The 20,639-nt window shown below is 39.0% G+C and overlaps 3 protein-coding genes across 3 annotated transcripts in view; all 3 read left to right on the top strand.

The window, feature by feature from the left end:
* The first annotated feature begins 47 nt into the window (after positions 1-47).
* pigw (phosphatidylinositol glycan anchor biosynthesis, class W) lies at positions 48-3,062 on the top strand. The gene is made up of 2 exons (XM_043238351.1): positions 48-291; positions 1,462-3,062. The coding sequence occupies exon 2, from the start codon at positions 1,465-1,467 to the stop codon at positions 2,947-2,949; it is 1,485 nt and encodes a 494-aa protein (XP_043094286.1). The 5' UTR covers positions 48-291; positions 1,462-1,464; the 3' UTR covers positions 2,950-3,062.
* Positions 3,063-3,801: 739 nt separating this feature from the next.
* Positions 3,802-13,300, top strand: ggnbp2 (gametogenetin binding protein 2). The gene is made up of 14 exons (XM_043240207.1): positions 3,802-3,936; positions 5,352-5,462; positions 5,716-5,796; positions 6,492-6,745; positions 6,855-6,953; positions 7,541-7,654; positions 7,746-7,955; positions 8,078-8,252; positions 8,969-9,151; positions 9,558-9,705; positions 9,805-9,930; positions 11,053-11,207; positions 11,485-11,691; positions 12,527-13,300. Exons 2-14 carry the CDS (start codon positions 5,370-5,372, stop codon positions 12,701-12,703), a joined length of 2,022 nt encoding a protein of 673 aa, XP_043096142.1. The 5' UTR covers positions 3,802-3,936; positions 5,352-5,369; the 3' UTR covers positions 12,704-13,300.
* Positions 13,301-14,087: 787 nt separating this feature from the next.
* dhrs11a (dehydrogenase/reductase 11a) overlaps positions 14,088-20,639 on the top strand; it is a 23,522-nt gene continuing 16,970 nt past the window's right edge. The window contains exon 1 of the mRNA XM_043238918.1: positions 14,088-14,477. Coding sequence (XP_043094853.1) covers positions 14,343-14,477 — 135 coding nt within the window. The 5' untranslated portion in view covers positions 14,088-14,342. The remainder of the gene's footprint in view (positions 14,478-20,639) is intronic.

A 20,639-nucleotide genomic window follows, 5' to 3' on the forward strand; every position in this document is an offset into this window, starting at 1 on the left:
ACAGGCCCCTCCCCGCGCAGTGACGTTTGCATGTAAGACACGCCCAATGCGGAAACAAACATCGCAACTCCAATTAATGTGTGGCCGCAGTTCGTTATAAACTGGGGATTGTTACAGAAGAATGAACGCTTTGACGAACGTTTATTTATACCATTTAATGAAGACATACAAGTACGGGTTTATGGGAGTCCGTGTTTAGTGTGCTAAACCGGTTTATCCAGACAGACCACTGCTGCAGTTTAGTCTAACTTAACCTGATTTATCTAATGTACACACATCATACTGGACGAGGTAGGTCACCTTTCCTAATATCCATACTATATAGAGCTTTAATGTATATTTGTTTTAATTCAATTGCTTTAATAATTAATTGCTCTGGAATTATTTGATCACAAACCTTTGAGATCAAAACTTCCACTGCAACTAAATGATAAATTGTAGGTGATGGATGGATATCTATCTGTCGAGTTAAAAATATAGGAAACTGTAATTGGGAAATAATTTTAAAAATGCATTTTAAACAAATCTTTCATGTAGTCTTTCAATTAATTACGTTCCAACTAATATGTGATCATTTAGACAGCATGCATAGTAATTATAAAAGAGTTTAAAATGCTTAAGTCATTTTTTTTATTTGTGAATAAACTTAAGTACATAGTACTTAACACTTAGTAAATAGCAATGGTAAAATAATTAGAAACAATGTTTTAAAACATATTTTAAAAATATAATGTTTTAAATATTTAATTTAGTCTTTTATTTAATAACACTTCATATGAGCATAAAAGCTGCATGTATACTAATTATAAAAGTTATGTAAACATATTAGAAAAAAGCATTTTATACTAATTTTGCATGTAGTCTTTTAGTTTTACGTCTTTTACGAAGTCATAAAAATCTGTATTTATCTATCGAACCGAATTCACATTTTTATATTTAAAGGAACACTCCACTTTTTTGGAAATAGGCTCATTCTCCAACTCCCCCAGAGCAAAGCCCTGAAAACAGACAGACCCTCTTGCTTTCACAGGGAGTGTGTATTGCAAGCTATTTTTCGCAAGCGCTGCGTGATATCACTGCGCCTGCTGCGGCCATGGGACGGCAGCAAACTTCCTTGATTATTATGCCGTAATCAGAGTTTAGTTCCCAGTGTCCTCGTGATACAACTACAGAAGAGTCAAGTTTTAAATACGCTATGCTACTGATTCGTTGATCTATGCTAAGCTATGCTAAAATCGCCAGACCTGGAGATCAGCTGATGGGTTCAAAAAACGGTCAAACAAAAACCAGGGTCAACTTATTAACTCTGGGGGAGTTGGAGAATGACCCCATTTGCAAAAAAAAGTGGCGTGTTCTTTAAGTGTGCAAACTTTTGGCTGATATGCACACACACTATGTTCTGTACCCACTGGCAGTCAGTGTTTGTACGTAACTTACTTTCATGCTCTTCTTGTTTCACAGACAATGGCATCGGCAGAAGTAAAAGTTGCATTCGTCAGCAATCACAATGGGACGACCCTATTGGAGGTTTCGCTGGGATCGTTTTTAGCCCCTCTGTGTTTTCTCAGCCGAGGACTCTTCCTGATAGTCTTCCACCTTGGGAAAGGGGTTCTTCCGTTCTCCTGGGGAACCCATCTCCTGCTGGACTTCACAGCACTGATAGCGCCTCTGGTCCTGTCGTGCACCGCACTAAGCGACATCCTTCACTTTGTCATCATGGGCATCGCTGTAGTTGACTTAGTCGTCCTATACCTCGTTTACAAGAACAGAAAGCGTCCGTCTCAAGGTTCCCTTCACGGCACGATCGACAGATTCGTGCAGAGCAGAGTAGAATCCGACGTGGTGCCGTTTGTGACCGTGTTTCGAGTTCTGGTCAACGTGAAGACGGCCATAAGCATTTTGGCTGTCGATTTCAGCGTCTACCCAAGACGTTACGCGAAAACCGAGACGTATGGGACAGGGGTGATGGATTTCGGCGTCGGGGCGTATGTCATGGCCAATGCACTGGTGTGTCCCGAAGCAAGAGGGAAGAACATTCAAGGGTCGAAGATCGGTCATGTGTTTAAACAGTTGATTTCCGTCTGGCCGTTGGTCTTGTTAGGGTTCGTGAGGCTTGCGAGCGTCAAATCGGCGGGCTACCACGAACATGTGACAGAATATGGAGTCCACTGGAACTTCTTCTTCACGTTAGCCATCGTCCGAGTGGTGGCGTCTGCACTTCTGGCTATTTTTCCTGTGAGCACCTCAGGGCTCATTGCCCTTCTCATTGGTGGTTCCTACCAGGTCGTATTGGAGACAACGGGTCTAAAGTCCTTTCTCATCCACAATAACGAGCGCACCGGCTTTCTGCAGGCAAACAGAGAGGGTATCTTCTCGGTTGTGGGTTACGTCGCCATCTACATGGCTGGGGTCCAGGTCGGCCGTTACCTCATGCAGAGCAGACATTTGGTGAAAGACTGGATCAGAGTGGTCCGTGACCTTCTGTTAACCAGTTTTGGGTTGTTCTTCGGTCTTTACGTGTGCCAGATATGCACCGAGCCAGTGTCACGCAGAATGGCCAACCTATCCTTCTGTATTTGGACTGTAGCGCAGGCTTTGTTCTTTCTCTCATGCATAAGCACAGCTGACTTACTGTTACTTTTTTCTAAAGCCATGTCGAATTTTCCGTTTGTCTCCGTATCGTGGTATCCATATCAAAACAAGAAGTCAGTACTAGATGAGAAAATGAGAAAAGCTGTGGATGCGTTATGCCTCGTACAGTCCGTTAACCGGAACCAGTTGCTATATTTCCTGCTTGCAAATATCATGACCGGTTTGACCAACGTGTTAATCAACACTCTGAACAGCAATGATGTTTTAGCTGTAAGTGTTTTGCTCTTGTATATGTTTATGAACAGCTTAGTCATATTCATACTGCATATCAATAACATAACCATTAAGTTCTGGTAAACACCCTTTAATTTATTTATTTTTTTTTTTTTTATGGCTCTTGCGAAACTGCTGTGAAATACACTGGATATTGTTTGCAAAGTTCAAATAAAATTGAGTGTTTAAGTTTTAAATGTACTACTACTTTGTATTGCATATGAAATATGAATCTAAATGTAATGTTAATAGTAAAATGATTGTATTTTTATATGCTGCAAAATGGCCACCATTTTAATTTAACTTTTTGCATGAGTTTAATCGTCTTTATGCCTTTGCAGTTCACGATGCAATTCGCCTGTGTGGTGAATTTATTAAAAAACATCACATATAGTAACTTCTTTAATTGAATATGTAAGCTGCACACATTGTAAGTACAGAAGAATTGTGAAAATGCTCATGGACAAATCAATTAATATTAAAGCTATATGAAAAATAATATAAAAATTAACCAAATATGTAATATAGTCAAAAACAAAAATGCATGCATACTATATACAAGAATTAAAAACAATTATTATTAAAACTTTTATTTAAATCATAAAGCTATGAAAATAATTGTGAAAGCATTAGAAAAATGCAACTAACTTGATAACTAACGTGATAAATACTGCTTACATGCCAATTCTAAAACAATTAGTCCTATAAAAAGATTTTCGTTAATAATACAAAGTCGTTTAACTATTTATTTATTCAATATTGCCATAAAACTACGTGAAAAATAGCTGTCAGTGATTTAGAAAAATGCATCGAACTATTTTATTAATTGATATCCAAGCAGTGTATTAATTAACAGCTAATTAAAATGTCGAGCAAATGTATGATCATAAAAATCGATTAGCTCCGCCCATGTGTCAATCAAACTGCACACGTCAACAAGTCGGAGCCCGGAACTACTTTCTGACGTATTAGGGGGCCAAGGGTCATCGAACATTCGCCTGCCACATACGCCTCTGTCGCACTTGCACTTGTTTGTTTTTGTCCAAAAAAAGAAACAACCTTCGGAAACAGGTGAGTAGCACGACAGCTGCAGCTTGACGTTCGTGCGTTTAGTCGCTCCTTCAAGTGCAATAACGGCGCAAAAGTGACGCCACGGGAAAGATAAAGCCGGAATGGGTCGAGTTAATGCCGAGGGTGTCAGTCCGTAAGTCGAAGTAGATCTTTGACGGGACACTTTTTAATTTAAAAAGCGTGTGTTGTTTTTAAAGTGCATTTTCACCCTGTTTAGCACGCAGCGAAGCTAGGTTTAAAGTCGCCGTGCGGCTCCCTCAGGCAAGCTGCTGACAGAACCAACGTTAGCATGCTAATCAGCTTGATTAAAAAGTTTCACCGGTGAGCCGCGCGTTAACTCGACTTCGACAATCAAAACGACCTCTCTTTTTGTAACGCTACCTCGGATCCCATTCCTCTGGCGTTAGATATGTCAAAATGACTCGTTTGAGTTGCTCTACAGGTGGGTGTGAGCATTTCGCCGGCTAACAGGCTAATTAGCGTATGTGTCATTGGAGGGAACGTGAGCGCGATAAGTGCAGCTCTGATTATTTAACCGTTGCTATGACTACCAGACTGTCTTAATTATTTAACGTGAACATGATCGAAAATGTGTTTGTGGATATTTCGGAGCTTTGAGAGGCTGGACTGGTGGCTGTTTAGCCGCTCATTGTTAGCACGTAATGTGGCTTGACCTCTTCATACTTGCACCACTGACAAAGGAGTTGCTGCATTTATTTGACTCTTCTGTACATATACATGCACGTATGATGCATGCACGGGAGTGTTTCATTCAGATGGAGGTATAGAGCCGGGGATAGTAAGGGTTTAAGCCTCTGTAGTCCGATAAGAGTGTATGTGTAAGCTAATAATCCTTAGCCAAGCTACAAAGGCTGCTGGGAAAAAAGTGCGTTTTAAAAATGCACAAATATTGACTAATCTGGGTGAAAAAGCAAGTAATATAAAATCTAAATAATTATTAGAAATATATTACTATTGGCAAAATACAATTGAACTATTAAAAAAAGCATTTAATAATCATTTGTATATTAAGTATTACGCTTAAATATTGCTATTGCAATTAAGCTGTTATACAGTAAAAAAAATCAATAATAATATTGATCTCTTAATTTGATTTTAAATTCTAAAAATTAAAGAGAATACTGTACTGTAAAAAAACAAGTATTAAATAATGTTATTTTAATGGTATTAATATTAGAATTAAACAGTTGCTATAATATTATACTAAAAATAAGTATTGTTGTTATTATCGTCAGAACAAAAGTAAAACTACAATTTTGATATTTATGTGATGCCCTTTAAGATTCACGTGGGTCATACTTTTCACTTCAGAAAATATGGGATTACATCGAAAAGGGCTCTGTGTTGAAACTCCTAGCGGAGGTGATATTGTGAGTTTGTACACACACTAACAGGTAGATCTGGGCAAAGACATGGCGCGTCTGGTGGCTGTCTGCAGAGACGGGGAAGAGGACTATCTGTTTCTTGCGCGTCAGATTCCCTTGTACATCGATGACTCGCTCACGGTGAGACCATTTATTGGTTGCACTTTGCATTTTACCATGTGAAATAAACATTAAACCTACTTACTTCAAAAATATGACATTATTGTGTGCGATTGATCTCTCAGTTTGTGTATCTAATACCATTTAAACCCGTTAGAAGTTTGCCTTGGCAGGTGTTAACGTATTAAGCGGTTGTATGTTCCCCTACACATACATTACTGAAAGCAAACATGAATTCATATTTTGATTATATATACACATTTTCGTGTTATAGATGGTTATGGAGTTTCCTGACAGCGTTCTGGACTTTGACAGCTATCAGATCAACAGTTCTCAAATGAAGCAGTTTATTGAGGTAAGCAGAGACGTTTTCTCATCTTCACTGTTGCCGATGAAGTATTGGAATCTTTGGAGAGTCAGAAAATGTTTAATATTATAGATTGATTTAAACATGTAACATAAAAAAAAATTACGATTTACAACAATTCATTAGAATACTCTCTAATTCTCGTTAGAGTAATGCAAAAAGAGCGTTCTCTTTACTCTGCATTAATAGTGGTAGTATTTATTGTACTGCCTTTAAAAAAAAATGTTCATTTTAGTGCCGGGCAAGGATTAAACATGATTAATCGCATGCAAAATAAAAGTGCTGTCTGTATTAATTATGCATGTAAAAAAAGGGAGTGATGTCATTTCCTCTCAGGATGGCGCGCGTCAGCAGATGTCACTGTTTTAAAGGAACACTCCACTTTTTTTTGGAAATAGGCTTATTACATCACTCTCTTGATTCCAAATGACTAAATAATGACACGCACATGTTCTGCTTACTCTAAAGTCCCCACTAAGACTAAGAAAATGACCGTGATCCGAATATAAATATATGGATGTAATTATTTTCAAAGCATATACTGCATGCATGTGTCTTTATATATACACAGCAGACACGCATATAAACCTAAATTTTATTTTGGATGCCCAGCACTAGGCCCGATTCAGACTTTCATGGCCTTTTATGACCTCTCCTTCCCACCCCTGTTTTTGGTCCACCAGCATCACAGCATGCTAAAGCAGCAGGACCTGAACATGGCGTTGATGGTGATGTCTCGCGAGGTGTTCAGCGCTCTGTCTCAGTCGGTGCCATGCGTGGGCTGCCGGCGCAGCGTGGAGCGTCTTTTCTCTCAGCTCACAGATTCGGGGTACTTTGCACTGGAGCCGCTCACTGTGGGATCCTCTGGAGTGCTGTCAGTCACACGAGCGTGTCTCACGGACCCCAGGAAGCTCTACACGCTCTTTTACATTCATGGGTAAGCTCTAAGCCGCTCGGATGTGGGGAGTAAATGACATTGAAATTAAGCCCTTATGATTTAGTTTGTATGTTTTTCAGTTTTGTATGTGTGCTCTTTGTTGTTGCAGGTCAAAGTTAAACAACTTGATTGATTCCATTCCCAAGAGTAAAAAGAATAAACGCTGTCAGCTGCACTCTTTAGACACGCACAAACCGAAGCCTTTGGGGTGAGTCAGTAACTTTTTAATCGTCAAGTGACATTCGGTGTTTGAGACGACTGTTGACCAACATAAACGAAAAGTGTTGTTCTAATAATGTACAGTTTTGAAGTAAGAAATCGATGAATATATGAAGATTTTTAGTAATACTGATAACGGGCAAGGGCAGAAATGAATGGGGGCTTAGGGCAAAATCAATCAAAATGCCTCAAATTCAGCATAAATTGCACCTACATAAAACAATTACATTATTACATCTGTTGAAATTAATAAAAACAATACAAAAATCAATATTACAGCTCGTTTTTTCCCCCTGTTTTATATAGAGCACTAAGAACTTAACCTTGATCACGTAATATTATGCAGTCGTTAAATTCTTAAGCAGTCTGTGTGAATTATCATACCATATCAGATAGATTGGTAACAGCCTATACTGAAATAATTTTATAAATACAAAGATTTGACACAAGAATAAAATGAAAATTGGAATTGGGAAAAAAGTGCAATTGGAAATTAGTCCTTGAGGAAAAAGTTTGTGACGCTGGTAAGTGACCTTATGAGTAGGTTGTTTGATGCCCGTGATGATGGGTCTGCAGGGGCAGCTGGATGGACGTCTGGGAGCTGATGTCACAGGAGTGTCGTGATGAAGTGGTTTTGATTGACAGCACCTCTCTGCTGGAGACTCTGGAGACATACCTGCGTAAACACCGGTGAGAAATTGTAATCTTATGACCTCGGCGTTTCTCTTAAGCGGCAATGTGTTTTTTACCGGTTGCCTCTCCTATGCAAAATCGTTCTCAGGTTCTGCACCGACTGTAAGAACAAAGTTCTGAGAGCGTATAACATCCTGGTAGGAGATCTGGACTGCAGTAAAGAGAAGGGCTACTGTGCGGCTCTGTATGAGGGCTTACGCTGCTGCCCCCACGAGCGCCACATCCACGTCTGCTGCGAGACGGACTTCATAGCTCACTTACTGGGCCGAGCAGAACCAGAGTTCGCCGGGGGTTACGAGTGAGTGTCGCGGTCCTTACGGAGTTTGTTTGATGCTGTGTAATAAGCATTAAAATCAAAACAGATCATCAGATGCATTAGCTACGATGTACCTTCATGAAGAGTGTTTGGATCACTTACAGGCGTCGAGAGAGGCACGCGAAGACCATTGATATTGCCCAGGAGGAGGTGCTGACGTGTCTAGGGATTCACCTGTACGAGCGGCTACACAGAATCTGGCAGAAGCTGCGAGCAGAGGAGCAGACGTGGCAGATGCTCTTCTATCTGGGCATCGATGCGCTCCGCAAAAGCTTCGAGGTAACTGTCTCGTGATATTTAATTTGAGCGTCATCTTATTCCCAAATATTTATTTCAGTCAGTACAGTATTAACCCAACAGTTAAAATCATTCTAAATAGCATTTTCTTAGCATATTTTGTTGAAAATGTATTGTAGGAAAATAAAATAGAAATAAGCATGCATATATATGTATGTATATGTGTGTGTGTATATATGTGTATATATATACACACAAAACAAATAAAATATATATATATATATATATATATATATATATATATATATATATATATATATATATAAAATGCATGCATGCTTTTGTTGTTTGATGTCATTTAGTGAAGCTTGCATCAGCACAAACCCTAAAAACCACCGTCAGAATTTACTAAAGACTGAAAAGACTTTATTTTTGCAGCTGACCTTGCTGCATATAAATTTTTAGTACTTTTCTTTTCAGAGGCATGATTTATGGCGGGAAAGTGTTTAAATGAATCATGCAACTTAATTTACTTGCACCATTATTAAACACCAGTTTGATTGCATGGATGTGTTTTTTAATTTGTGCATTGTCTGTAGATCCACAGAATGTTCCACTCCCATCTGCGCTTTTATGTAATCGTACTCTCACACTAATTTGTCCTGTTTAGTAACCTGGCCCTTAATTCCTATTTTGTACTTCTGGAAAGTGTCATATATTACAATGTGCTCACTATATGTATATTAAATGACACGCAGATGGCGGTGGAGAGGGTTCAGGGCATCAGCCGGCTGGAGCAGCTCTGTGAGGAGCTCTCGGAAGAGGAGCGAGCCAAAGAACTCAAACAGGAGAAAAAGAGGCAAAAACGCAAGAACAGACGCAAAAACAAGTGTGGCTTCGAACAAGAGGGGGAGGGGGAAAAAGACAAAAGTCTCGATGAGGTAATGACTCACTTAATGTGTCTCTCTTCCTCTTCCAAAGTCTGCTCTGCTCACCAGGGCTGTGTTTATTTGAACTGCATTTCAGCATCATTACTCCAGTCTTCAGCGTTGCATGATCATTGTAATATAATGATTATGAATGTTAAAAACATTTGCGCTGCTTCAGAATTGTTTTTGTGTCCTCTCAAAAGGAAGTTAAAAAAAACCAGCATTTATATGAAATGGAAGTCTCTTTTGTAATATTATAAATGCATTTAATGACACTTTCGATTTAATTTAATGCAACTTTGCTGAATAAAAGTGTTGAAATTCACAATATAGTTACAACAAAATGTAGTTATTTGCTGCGTAACAGTCTTCTCGAATAGTTTCCACCCTCGTTCACTTCCTCTGTTTCTGTGTGCAGGGTTCATCTGAGTCTGTGGACGGCGGCTGTAAGTCGTGTGGCAGCGGAGAGGAGTCTGCCGGCAGCGTGGAGGTCATCATCACCAGCGAGAGCTCATCCTGCACCTGCCCCGCCGCCTCCATCTTGCATTCCCCCAAAACCAAGAAGGGTCAAGAGAAATGTTAATTTTCTCTAAATAACGTAATTATTCACAGAAGTTACCCAGAATGCACCTGACTGGCGAGTTTGCGTCTGTTTGTTCTTCTAGCGCTCTTGCCTCACAGTAACGGCAGCGACTGTGGCTACTGTTCCAGCATGGAGGGCAGCGAGGCGGGATCCAGAGAGGGCTCAGATGTGGCCTGCACCGAGGGCATGTGCAACCATGATGAAATAGGTAGGGAAAATGGGGCGCATATAGAGGAGTCTTCATTATGTCTGAAAAGTATGGGTTGGGCTGAAGGGCAACAAAAGTGAATAACTGGATGCGAAATATTGATTTGAGGTGAAATATTTTATCAGCTCGCTAAATGCACACAGAAAAACGTTCCTAGCAAATGGCCTTGAGCCAAAGTAGTTCAACATGGGCATGATGCACAATCATATCACTTATTACACAAATTATTACTGCGTAAATAATGATGAGAGGATGAAATATCGTTTTAAAAAATAACTGTTTTAAAACCTTGCCTCTTTAATACCTTGTCCATTATATACTGTTAACAAAGCAAATGTTCTGGCTAGCTATGTTAGTGTTTTCAGTAAAATTGCTAAGTGTTATAGAAATTAAACGATAATTGTAATCATAATACTTGTATTATTTTATACATTTTTAGAATAGACCTGTGCCGTAATCTAAAATATTTTTTATTTCATATTAAGTAAACTATATAATATAATATCACTTAAGACTAAATGATAAAAATATAATTAAATAAAAAAATATATATATTTTCTTCATTGCACAATGCGCATTTCTTAGCATTATGCCTAAAATGTGTTTTAATATTGCTGTTAATAAGGATAGTACTGTATTATCCCTGTATAATAAGATAGTTCAAGTGTACCCAAGGTATAACCGCAATAAATCCACTTTTGCGCAATCAAATATACTTAAATATCTGTATGTTGGACATCAACATTACTTCCCAATAATTACAGTGCATTAAGCACAAAATGTGTTCCAGTTTACCAACCAGTATGCCAGTTTAGTGTACTAAAAATACAAATGCAGTGTAATAAATAAATACATAAATATATTTGTAGTGCACAAAATTAATGATTAATGCATTTCAGATTAATTTTTATTTTTTTTGATGACCACATACACTGAATATGTATTTGTTCATCTTTAGGTCTAATCTAAAAATTATTAATATTTTAGACAATAGAGTACAGCCGGCCAATCGGATGCAAGCGTGCTGTTTTGCAAGCGCTCCTGCCATTTTTACATGCAGCCAGGATCGTGTATAGGAGATGGCATTGATAGACGTTTGATCATATTCGTGGTTATCTGCAGGTGAATACTCATGCGGTCACCGCTGCTTAGAGGAGAAGGAAGAGGATGCCGTGGACAGCTGTGTGGAGTGCTGGGCAAACTCAGAAGACAGCACGAAGGGCAAAAACAAAAAGAAAAAACGAAAAAACAAGATGTCACTCTGCAGGAGCGAGCATGTGAGTTTACGCTTGTTTCGGACAAAGTAGCAAAGTACTTTCTTATGGGTTGCTTTAATTAGCTGCTGCGTAGATAAGTGATATTATTTATTTTTAATTAATTTATTTTTTTTATGCAGCTACTGTTTGCATCACATGTGTATGTAATAATAAAACATTATTTAAATATAAGATTTAGATCTAATATTTAACTAAAACACTAGTTGTTTTTAGTAATAAAAACGGTTTTAAGCATGCCCTTAAGGCGCCGGTTGTGATCTTTTCCCGTCTCTTGTAGGGATCTAAAGCGGAGGAGAGCTGTGTGTCCGACGGCAGCAGGAGAGGATCTGGATCTCCTGCCGTTCACGAGTCTCCTTCCCCTTCACCGCACCCCTGTGAATCCTGTGAGAGCTTCAGCCATCACGTGAGCGGCAGACACTTCCACAGTCAGCCCGTCTCACCAGACGAACAGAACAGCTGCACCAAGAGCCTCATGGAGTTATTGGTGAGTCTGATGCCACAGATGGTCACATTTTCCTCTCATATTTATATAATAACCGTTACGGGCTCTTGATACTGCTTTTTCTACCTAAAGTTAGTCACCAAATGTTTCTATACTTTATAGATTGGACCCAGAATATGTGTCTAGTAGAATTACTTGTGCTGCTGATTAACTAATTTACTTTATAATGTATTTCATAAAGCAGTGTGATGAGAGTGGTCATCATTCTGGGTAGCAGAATCTGATTATGAAAAAATTATATCGGTGCATTCCTACTTTTTAAATTAGCTTTTCAGTTTTAATGTGCTTGCATCATTTACGTTTTTTATTTCATTTTTAATTTTTTTCTTTTTAAAGATTTCCATAGGTTTTTTTCAAATTTTGACCATTTTAGTACTTAAGATTTTTCTATAACTTCAACTTTACAGTTCAGTTTTCATTTTAGCTGTAATAATAAGAATTGTAAAAATTTTGCTGATTTTTTTTCATATATATAAAAATTGTTTTTGTTTTTTTTTCAGTTTCTCAGAAAGCGTTTTCAAAAAAATTTTATCTAATATTTAATTTTAGCTTCAATCACATTCAATTTTTTTTTTAACGTTCACTCAGTAGTAAAATATATTGCTATAGACTGTTGAACAGTGATAGACTGATGATGAGCGATTTTTAAGGCAAAGATATTTGGTAAATAATATATAAATTTGATAGATATAGAGAGATATGAGATATAGTTGCATTACTTAATTAAAACGTATTGCAAAAGTGTGTTACTCACTGCTGTTTGTTCATTGAAATAGTTGAAAGCAGTGACTCTCATCTGTAATTTCTTCGTGCACAGAATGAATCTGAAGTGACCTCAGATGAAGAGAACTGTCTGACGCAGGACGAGATCCAGTCGTTCGTAGAGAACAACAAATCGTTCTACCGCACACGAGACCAGTACAGACAGCACCTTAAAGATCGCTTCACCAAATACTGCCGTGGAGAGTGGCTGCCCGCAACCAGCGTCAACTAGACACACACACACTAACTCACACTTATTTTTCTAGAGCGTCAAAACACTCATGATCACTGCTGCATTGAGTTTGGGGAATATGAAATGGGTAAGAGAATCAATTTCAGCGCTGTATTTGACTATGTTCTTGTTTGTTGGGTAACGTCTTTGGCATCTATATACACGTCTTCCCCTTTAGACCCTTCCTCTTTCACTCTCAATCCTTCTCAACCAATCACAGCTGGCTTTGTTTTCCTTTCTTTCTTGACACGCCGATTAGGGAGCAGGTCGTTAGAAACGCAGTTGTTAAATTGATCATGGAGCTTGCAGGCCTTGACTGTAGGGTTAGGTGTTGGTAGTCTTAATGTATTGTTTGTTAAACGTTACTTTGTTGTTGTTTTTTTTGTTTTGTTTTTTTTCTTCTTCTCCCAAATTTTCACTGACTGTGACAGTTTTAGTGGCAAGAGTTGTACCGATAAATGTGTACAGAAATGATTATCTCAGTAAAAAGATTTTACAGGAAGATGAAAACATCCATTTATAAAGATGACTGGATGTGATGTTGAAAGCAATGTGCAAAATTTACAAAATAAAGAATATTTATTAATATGCATCAGATTTGAATGTATTTTCTTTGTGTAACTGGATTTAAAAAAAAAAAAAAGAATCATGTATCTTGAGTGCTTGTATTGAGTTGCTGATTTAAGCTTATATAAAGGTTGCTAAAACAGTTGTACTTTTTTTTTTTTTTTCTCCTAACCTATTATCATAAACCTTGTTAAATGTTAAAACTACAGTTAGCCACTAGATGGTGTTTTGTTCAGATTTTTCCTTGCCATACCGTGAAAGTACAGATGATCAAAGGAAGCCAAAAGATTGCTGAAAGCTGCACAGAAATGAGAACATGAAAGCTGATCCAGCGTTATTACAGTTAATTAAAACCATTTAAATGTTTGTGAAATGAATAAAACAAGTTTTTAAATGTTTTATATTTCACGTAGTTGCCAAGGCAACATTTCTCCTTAAACTCTATTCACTAAAACTGAAATATTACTACAAATCAAAGACAAAAAAACTATTTTCCAACGATCAAAAATTACTTTAAAAGAGGAAATATAAAAATAATTCGAATATTATTATATTTATATTATAAATATATTTATTTAAATGATACTGAAAAAAACAAAGTATTTATATATATATATATATATGTGTGTGTGTGTGTGTGTGTGTGTGTGTGTGTGTGTGTGCGTGTGCGCTTTAGTTGTACGTTTGTATGCGTTTTTTTTTTTTAATTTAAATTCGAGTGGTTTGTACAAAACAGACGTGTACAGTATCAGTCGGTAAAAAACGTGCGGGCGGCGGCAGCAACCTAAAGCTCGTTTCAGTTTTTTTCTTATCTCCGTCGCCGTTAATAATTAATCGCGGGTTGCGCGGGGATTGGATCCGTGCGCGCCGAGCTGTTCCTGGGTGTTAACGGCAGAAGATCGGGGAGGGCCGGAGTGATTTGTCCCCGCCTCAAACACGTTCCCCGGTCCCGTTCCGAATCAGAGACGCTGACACAGAGTAGCAGCCGCGAGCGCTGGCGATACATTGTTTCGCTCCGGCGCGGATTAGAACGCGTTACATTGTGACATCGCGCCGCGCCGCGTCTGATCCGATGATGGAGCGCTGGAAGGGGAGAGTCGCGCTGGTCACCGGGGCGTCCGTCGGGATCGGAGCGGCTGTGGCTCGCGCTCTCGTCCAGCGCGGCATGAAGGTGGTCGGCTGCGCGCGGAACGTGGACAAGATCGAGGTAAGCGACGTCCGAACGAGCGCTCCGAGGCCTCGGCGGGGATCCAGCCCTAGCGCTGCTCGCGTTAGCTGTTTCTCCAGGCAGGCTCTTTTTTTCCAGAAGTTGGGAGTCCTTTTGGAGACATGACAGCTCGGCTGCTATCGACCTGTTACGGCGATCGATCGCGTGCGAAGTATTGATAGCTTTCGCCCCGCCCACTTTACTCTGCGATATAAAATCACGCTCCTGTACGAGCCTTTCAACGCGTGTTTGCATAATTGCGTAAGCCCAGCCGAGTTTAAGGTTGTTTTTTGTCAGACTGAATGATGTTAAATGTACTGCTATTTGCTGTTAGCGATTGTTTTACGTTTTCGCACCTTCTTGTCTTTCTAAACTCGAACACAAGTGTGTGTGTGTGTGTGTGTGTGTGTGTGTGCGTGCGTGCGTGTGTGTGTGTGTGTGTGGGGTGGTGGTTTGGGGTTGTTCATTGAGGTTCTCACTTCAACATTCCTCAAGCCAATCAATGAAAGTCAATCATGTCTTGTCAATCATTGATGAGATGTTCAGCCCTGCCCTTGAGCTCTCAAAAGACTCCACCAAACTTAGAAGAAACTGTAGAGAAGAAACTGAACTCTCTCTCTCTCTCTCTCTCTCTCTGTCTCTCTCTCTCTGTCTCTCTCTCTCTCTCTCTCTCTCTCTCTCTCTCTCTCTCTCTCTCTCTCTCTCTCTCTGTCTCTCTCTCTCTCTCTCTCTCTCTCTCTCTCTCTCTCTCTCTCTCTCTCTCTCTCTCTCTCTCTCTCTCTCTCTCTCTCTCTCTCTCTCTCTCTCTCTCTCTCTCTCTCTCTCTCTCTCTCTCTCTCTCTCTCTCTCTCTCTCTCTCTCTCTCTCTCTCTCTCTGTCTCTCTCTCTATGTCTCTCTATCTCTCTCTCTCTCTCTCTCTCTCTCTCTCTCTCTCTCTCTCTCTATGTATCTCTCTCTCTCTCTCATATATATATATGTACTTTTTATCGTAATATTTAAATCATTTTGAAATAACGAATATATTACATATTTAAATTTATGATATTGTTGATTGTAACTTTTTGTGCCGGTGATGTATTATTTTTTTCAAATGTATTTAATCAACCTTTTTACATCTGGAAAGATTTACAATGCTTACTCGGGGCTGTAGGTTTACTGTCTGGACAAGTGCAGTTCATTATTACATTGTGCCAGATTCATAAAATAATAATTAATAATGACCAGTTACTGCAGCTCGATTATGTTTTTGGCGAGCAGTGAGGTTATGAGTTACAGCATGTTTTTTTTTTATTTTAAGATTTATTTCTAAAGACGAGTACGTTTAAATAATAATCATAATAATGCATAAAAATAATAATAAATTATAAATGATTATTAAATTATAAAAATATAAATGATGTTTGTGTTTTTTTTTTTTTATTTCTGATTGATAGAGATTGACTTGAAGTGTCTCAGCGCTCGGTGTGTCTGTACAGTGCGCTCCATTCATAACGTGTGTGTTTGCAAAATGTTGTTATGATGGACAAAGGTTGAAAGTTATGACATGGTAAAAGCTGCTCAGATTTACTGCAGCACTTTAAAGCTTTGATTTTGTCTCGATTAGTAAATGTTTCATTTCTGGAAATGCCTTTTTTCGCTCTCTTGTGTCATTTCAACTCCGTGTGTGTGTGTGTGTGTGTGTGTGTGTGTGTGTGTGTGTGTGTGTGTGTGTGTGTGTGTGTGTGTGTGTGTGTGTGTGAGCCATCACTCAAGAGCAGAGCCGAGGCTCTTTGCAGGTTTATCAACAACAAAGATAGAGATACAGTAAGTGGTTACTTTATGAGATCCGTATCTGCATAGTGAAACGAGAGACAAGGCGAGCTTTGTGTCCGTCTGATCACAAGGCACCACTGTAATTGTGTCAAAGGCTGTGCCTGTGTGTGTGTGTGTGTGTGTGTGTGTGTGTGTGTGTGTGTGTGTGTGTGTTTGGGACCGTCCCTTAAGAATATAAACATTCACACACAGCAGCGGATGCGTTGTCACCGTATTTAAATTGAACACCAATCCCAGTGAAACCTCACCCGCTCGTTTGCCCGTTGAACGCCTTTAATATTGCGCTTCGTAGCTTTTGTAATCCAACCGAACGGAGAGACTGGGAAAATCAGTTAGAAAGGTTTGGGAACGGGATAGCGATGAACAAACTGTGGGAGTAATAATGCGGTCGCTATGGGAGACAGGATGGAATGGGAAGCGGGCCGTTCACTGGCAGCATCCTTTACAGCAGATTCCCCTTTCTGTTCCAGGATCACTTTTTCCCAAGGCAACCTTTGAGCTGATGGATCACTGATCCATAGACACCAAACTACATGATGAAATTGTTGAGCACATTTTGTCCGGTTTCTATGTAAGGCCTCTGCAGTTAGAATTTGTTATAATAATAATAATAATAATAATAATAATAATAATTTTGTTTTATAATTTTTAGATTGTTTATTATTTATTTTCATCTTGTTTATTGGACCAAATTAATTAATTCATTAAATACATACATTTTATTTAAATTGTTTTTATTGATATTATTTTATGATAATGCATGTTATATTTATTTATATATATATATATATATATATATATATATATATATATATATATATATATATATATATATATATATATATATATATATTGATTGAGTGATTCCAAAAATTATTTCAGATTTTCTAACACTGTTGGCCACAATAATAATTTTTTTTATAGATATAAATAAATGTAAATTATGTTATTTCATTATAAATGGTCTCTGGGCAATCATTAAGCAGTCTTTTTTTTATTTTTTTAATAATGCCAAAATATGTTACTCTCAACGCTGTGAGCCATAACAGCATCAAACTCAGATTAATGCACTTTTTAACACCACTGTACAAAGCTACAGAGAATACAGCCTGTTCCAGCAATACTACAACTCACTCCACCCATGTGCTTTCAGTCGTGACCCATATCCGATTCGTCTGTTTACACTCGCTATAGCGTCTGAAACATTGTTGCACCACACAGCAGCCGAGGTGGACGAAGCGAGACGTGCTTAATGCTAGCTCCGCGATGTTTGCGCAACTGCCCTGCGCTTTCCTCCTCCATGTTTCCTGCGTTTGTTGTCATTAAATGTTAGCGCGCTTCCGCGTGTACTTCCCGTGTGACGTCGTTAAAGTGCTAAATTGTCTGCTCCGATTTATTTCCACACGTGAACGAGGCCTGAAAGCAATCCGAACGCATGCATCTTTTCCCTGTTTACACTGTGATAGAACATATCCGATCTGTGTCACGATAAGCAAAAAATCGGAATTGGGTCGCATTGTGAGATGTTCGACGCTCCGACGTATCAGTGGCTTTCCTTCAGCAGCTTTCAGCCGGGTGTTAAATGACATGTTTTTAAGATCTTAATTTATGCTGAATCTGCGGCGTTGGCCGTGTGCCGTTGACTCGTCCTTCAAGCTCAATCGATTCCCAGAAAGCCAGCGGCGCGTGACACGGTGCATGCAGGCCCTCCGCTGGTGTCATGAACTTTACATCACGCATGAGGTCAGTAAGCTGGAATATTCCGCTGACCTTGGCGTTTGGTTGGGCTCATGTGATCAGGGCCGCTCGGGGCTGATTGGGACCAGCTTTCAGCGGCTTGTCAACTCGACACGGCTCTGCTCGTTTGCTACGTCTGCCTTATCAACACAAATCAGCTCGTTAGCAGAAAGCTGCAAAATTGTTCTGTTAGATGGGAGAAAGTGGATGATTGCTGGAACTCGGTTTTCGTAACTCGGTGTAACGTAGCTTGCCCCACCAGCGGATGCACTGCAGTGAATGGGTGCCGTCAAAAACGTCACAATGATCCACACCGCTCCAGTCCATCAGTTCATGCCTTAAGAAGGGAAAAGCTGTGAGCTTGTTAGAAACGAGGTGTTTTAAAAGTTAAATGTCAAATGGAGGCCGGAATTAAAAATCGATCTCCCGTTGTCCCTCACATCAATATCCAGAAACATATTCCGACGGCACCCATTCACTGCCGAGCTGAGAACGTGATGAGATGCTGAACCGAACTTACTGTACCTAAACCCAGTCCTGAGGGTGAGTGATTTTTCAGCTAATTGTCATTTTTAAGGAGGAATTATTGATCTTTGCCACGCTTTAACTGTAAATAAGATCAGAAGAGTAGCGTTTTTAGCGGTGTTTGGTAAGATCAGCGGGGTCTCCACTATATAACAGCTCTTTAATCGCGACCTTCAGGAAAAGTTGCTTAGTTCGTAGCTCCGTGCATTGGCAGATTCTTTTCATTATTTAGTAGCTTGCATATTTGCACAGGTTATTAATACTCCAAGAATTTCTCAAAGCAGGTTACACTGAGAGAATCAGCGATGCTTACTCCAACTGCGTTGTTTTATTGGGAAAAGGGTGATTTGAGGGGAGCAGTTCATACCTGATCAACACAACTAGAATTTGTGCAGATTACAGCGCTTTTTGGCTTTGCGTGAATATAAAGCATCGGCATGTCTAGAGTTGATTCTGCTTAATCATGTCTTGCGCACACATATGTTGCATTTGCCATAAAGAAAAACAAAAGCCTTGATGACTTCAGCATTTGTGTAAATGTGGTTTTCTGCGTTTATTTAATGAGCTACTTTTGCAAAACGTAATCAATCATTGTCTATTTACTTGTAAAATAAAAAAATATTTTACAGCTTTCAACTAATAAAGAACACAATTTAAGACATTATTATTTAACAACATTATTTTATATATATATATATATATATATATATATATATATATATATATATATATATATATATATATATATATATATATATATATATTTTTTTTTATATCAATAATGTTAAATGAATGTCCAACTGAAAGGTTCAAATAATGTACAAATAAGTTAACGTTGAAAACTGAAAGAACTTTATCTAAATAACCTTGCTAGAACGTGTTGGCTGGGATCACAGCAACGTGAGTGTTGAATGAAAGCAAATGTCACATACACGCATGTATTAGAATGGGAAATGTCAGCGTGCAATGTTGTTATTCCTGTCTGGAATCTCAGCTTTCTCAAAGCGCAGTTCCCTGAACTGATTATTCCAGTTGTCAGTTACAGTAATGGATGGCCTTTGTGTATGTTTTGTTGCAACTGAAGCATGCGTGACCAAACCAGTTGTGGGCACTTTTGTAATGCGTCAGATTACAAGGACAAACACTGGATGATGACATCAGCCACCCATTCACGAGTCAACATCCGTCAATCATCTCTCCTCTCATCTGGCTCTTAAAGGAACAGTCGAGTCAAATATATTCATATAGTGCTTCTTAGCGCATATGCGTTGTTTTAAAGCAGTTAATATTTCTCGCTTTCATTTCTTCACGACTCAGCGATGATATAGCTTAAATAAAAATGTTATTTAAGTTGTTTCAAACAAATATGCATTTATTATTTATCATTTTTTAACATTGCTGTTTGACAGTTCGAAGTTTGTGACCTTTAATGGGTGAAGGTTAAATATAATTGAATGCAAAAAATGCATGTATATAAATCAAATATTAGTTGCCAGCAAGAAATCGATCCTTGTCGAGTAGGTTGAGGCAAAAAAAAAAGTTTTAAGTTTATTTGTGTTGCAGGAATGAAGAAGGAAAGTCTGAGAATTGTTGATTTCTACAGAGAAGTAAAGCCAGCGAGCTGCATGCGGTGTGAATGTGCTCTATTAGATCTGTGAAAAGCAGTAAGCACCGCCCCGGTCGTCAGATTCGATGCCAAGCTTCACAGCTCTCGTAAAAGGCACTTAATCAGACCTCAAATAGCCTTCACAGACTCTCAGTCTTCTTCCGGTGGCCGAGGGCCGAGGCGCTGCAGCTAATGAATTCTGTCGTCTTGGCAGGAGGCTCATTGTATTTGTTTAAGCGCGTCACCGCGGTGCCATCAGACAGACCCGACTCTCTTAGTTTTGCTTCTGTTGTGAGCGCCGGGCCGTTTGCCAGCCGCGTTTTGAGTAAAGAGGGTTTTTCCCCACTGTGCTTTGAAATGCGTTGCTCTTCATTCACACTTGCTGATGTACACTCGCCATGCTTTCACTCTCTAGCTCTGTTCCTACTTGGCATTATAAGACCTTGCAGTTTGCTCACCGAGGCTGCGTTTAATTGATCCG

This window comes from Puntigrus tetrazona, chromosome 5 (assembly GCF_018831695.1).
Source record: "Puntigrus tetrazona isolate hp1 chromosome 5, ASM1883169v1, whole genome shotgun sequence".
Taxonomy (NCBI): Eukaryota; Metazoa; Chordata; class Actinopteri; order Cypriniformes; family Cyprinidae; genus Puntigrus; species Puntigrus tetrazona.

Coding starts and splice junctions, on each gene's coding strand:
- pigw (XM_043238351.1), top strand. CDS start 1,465: ATGGCATCGGCAGAAGTAAAAGTTGCATTCGTCAGCAATCACAATGGG.
- ggnbp2 (XM_043240207.1), top strand. CDS start 5,370: ATGGCGCGTCTGGTGGCTGTCTGCAGAGACGGGGAAGAGGACTATCTG. Junction 5,797..6,491: donor AAATGAAGCAGTTTATTGAG/GTAAGCAGAGAC, acceptor TTGGTCCACCAG/CATCACAGCATGCTAAAGCA. Junction 9,706..9,804: donor TTCCCCCAAAACCAAGAAGG/GTCAAGAGAAAT, acceptor TTGTTCTTCTAG/CGCTCTTGCCTCACAGTAAC.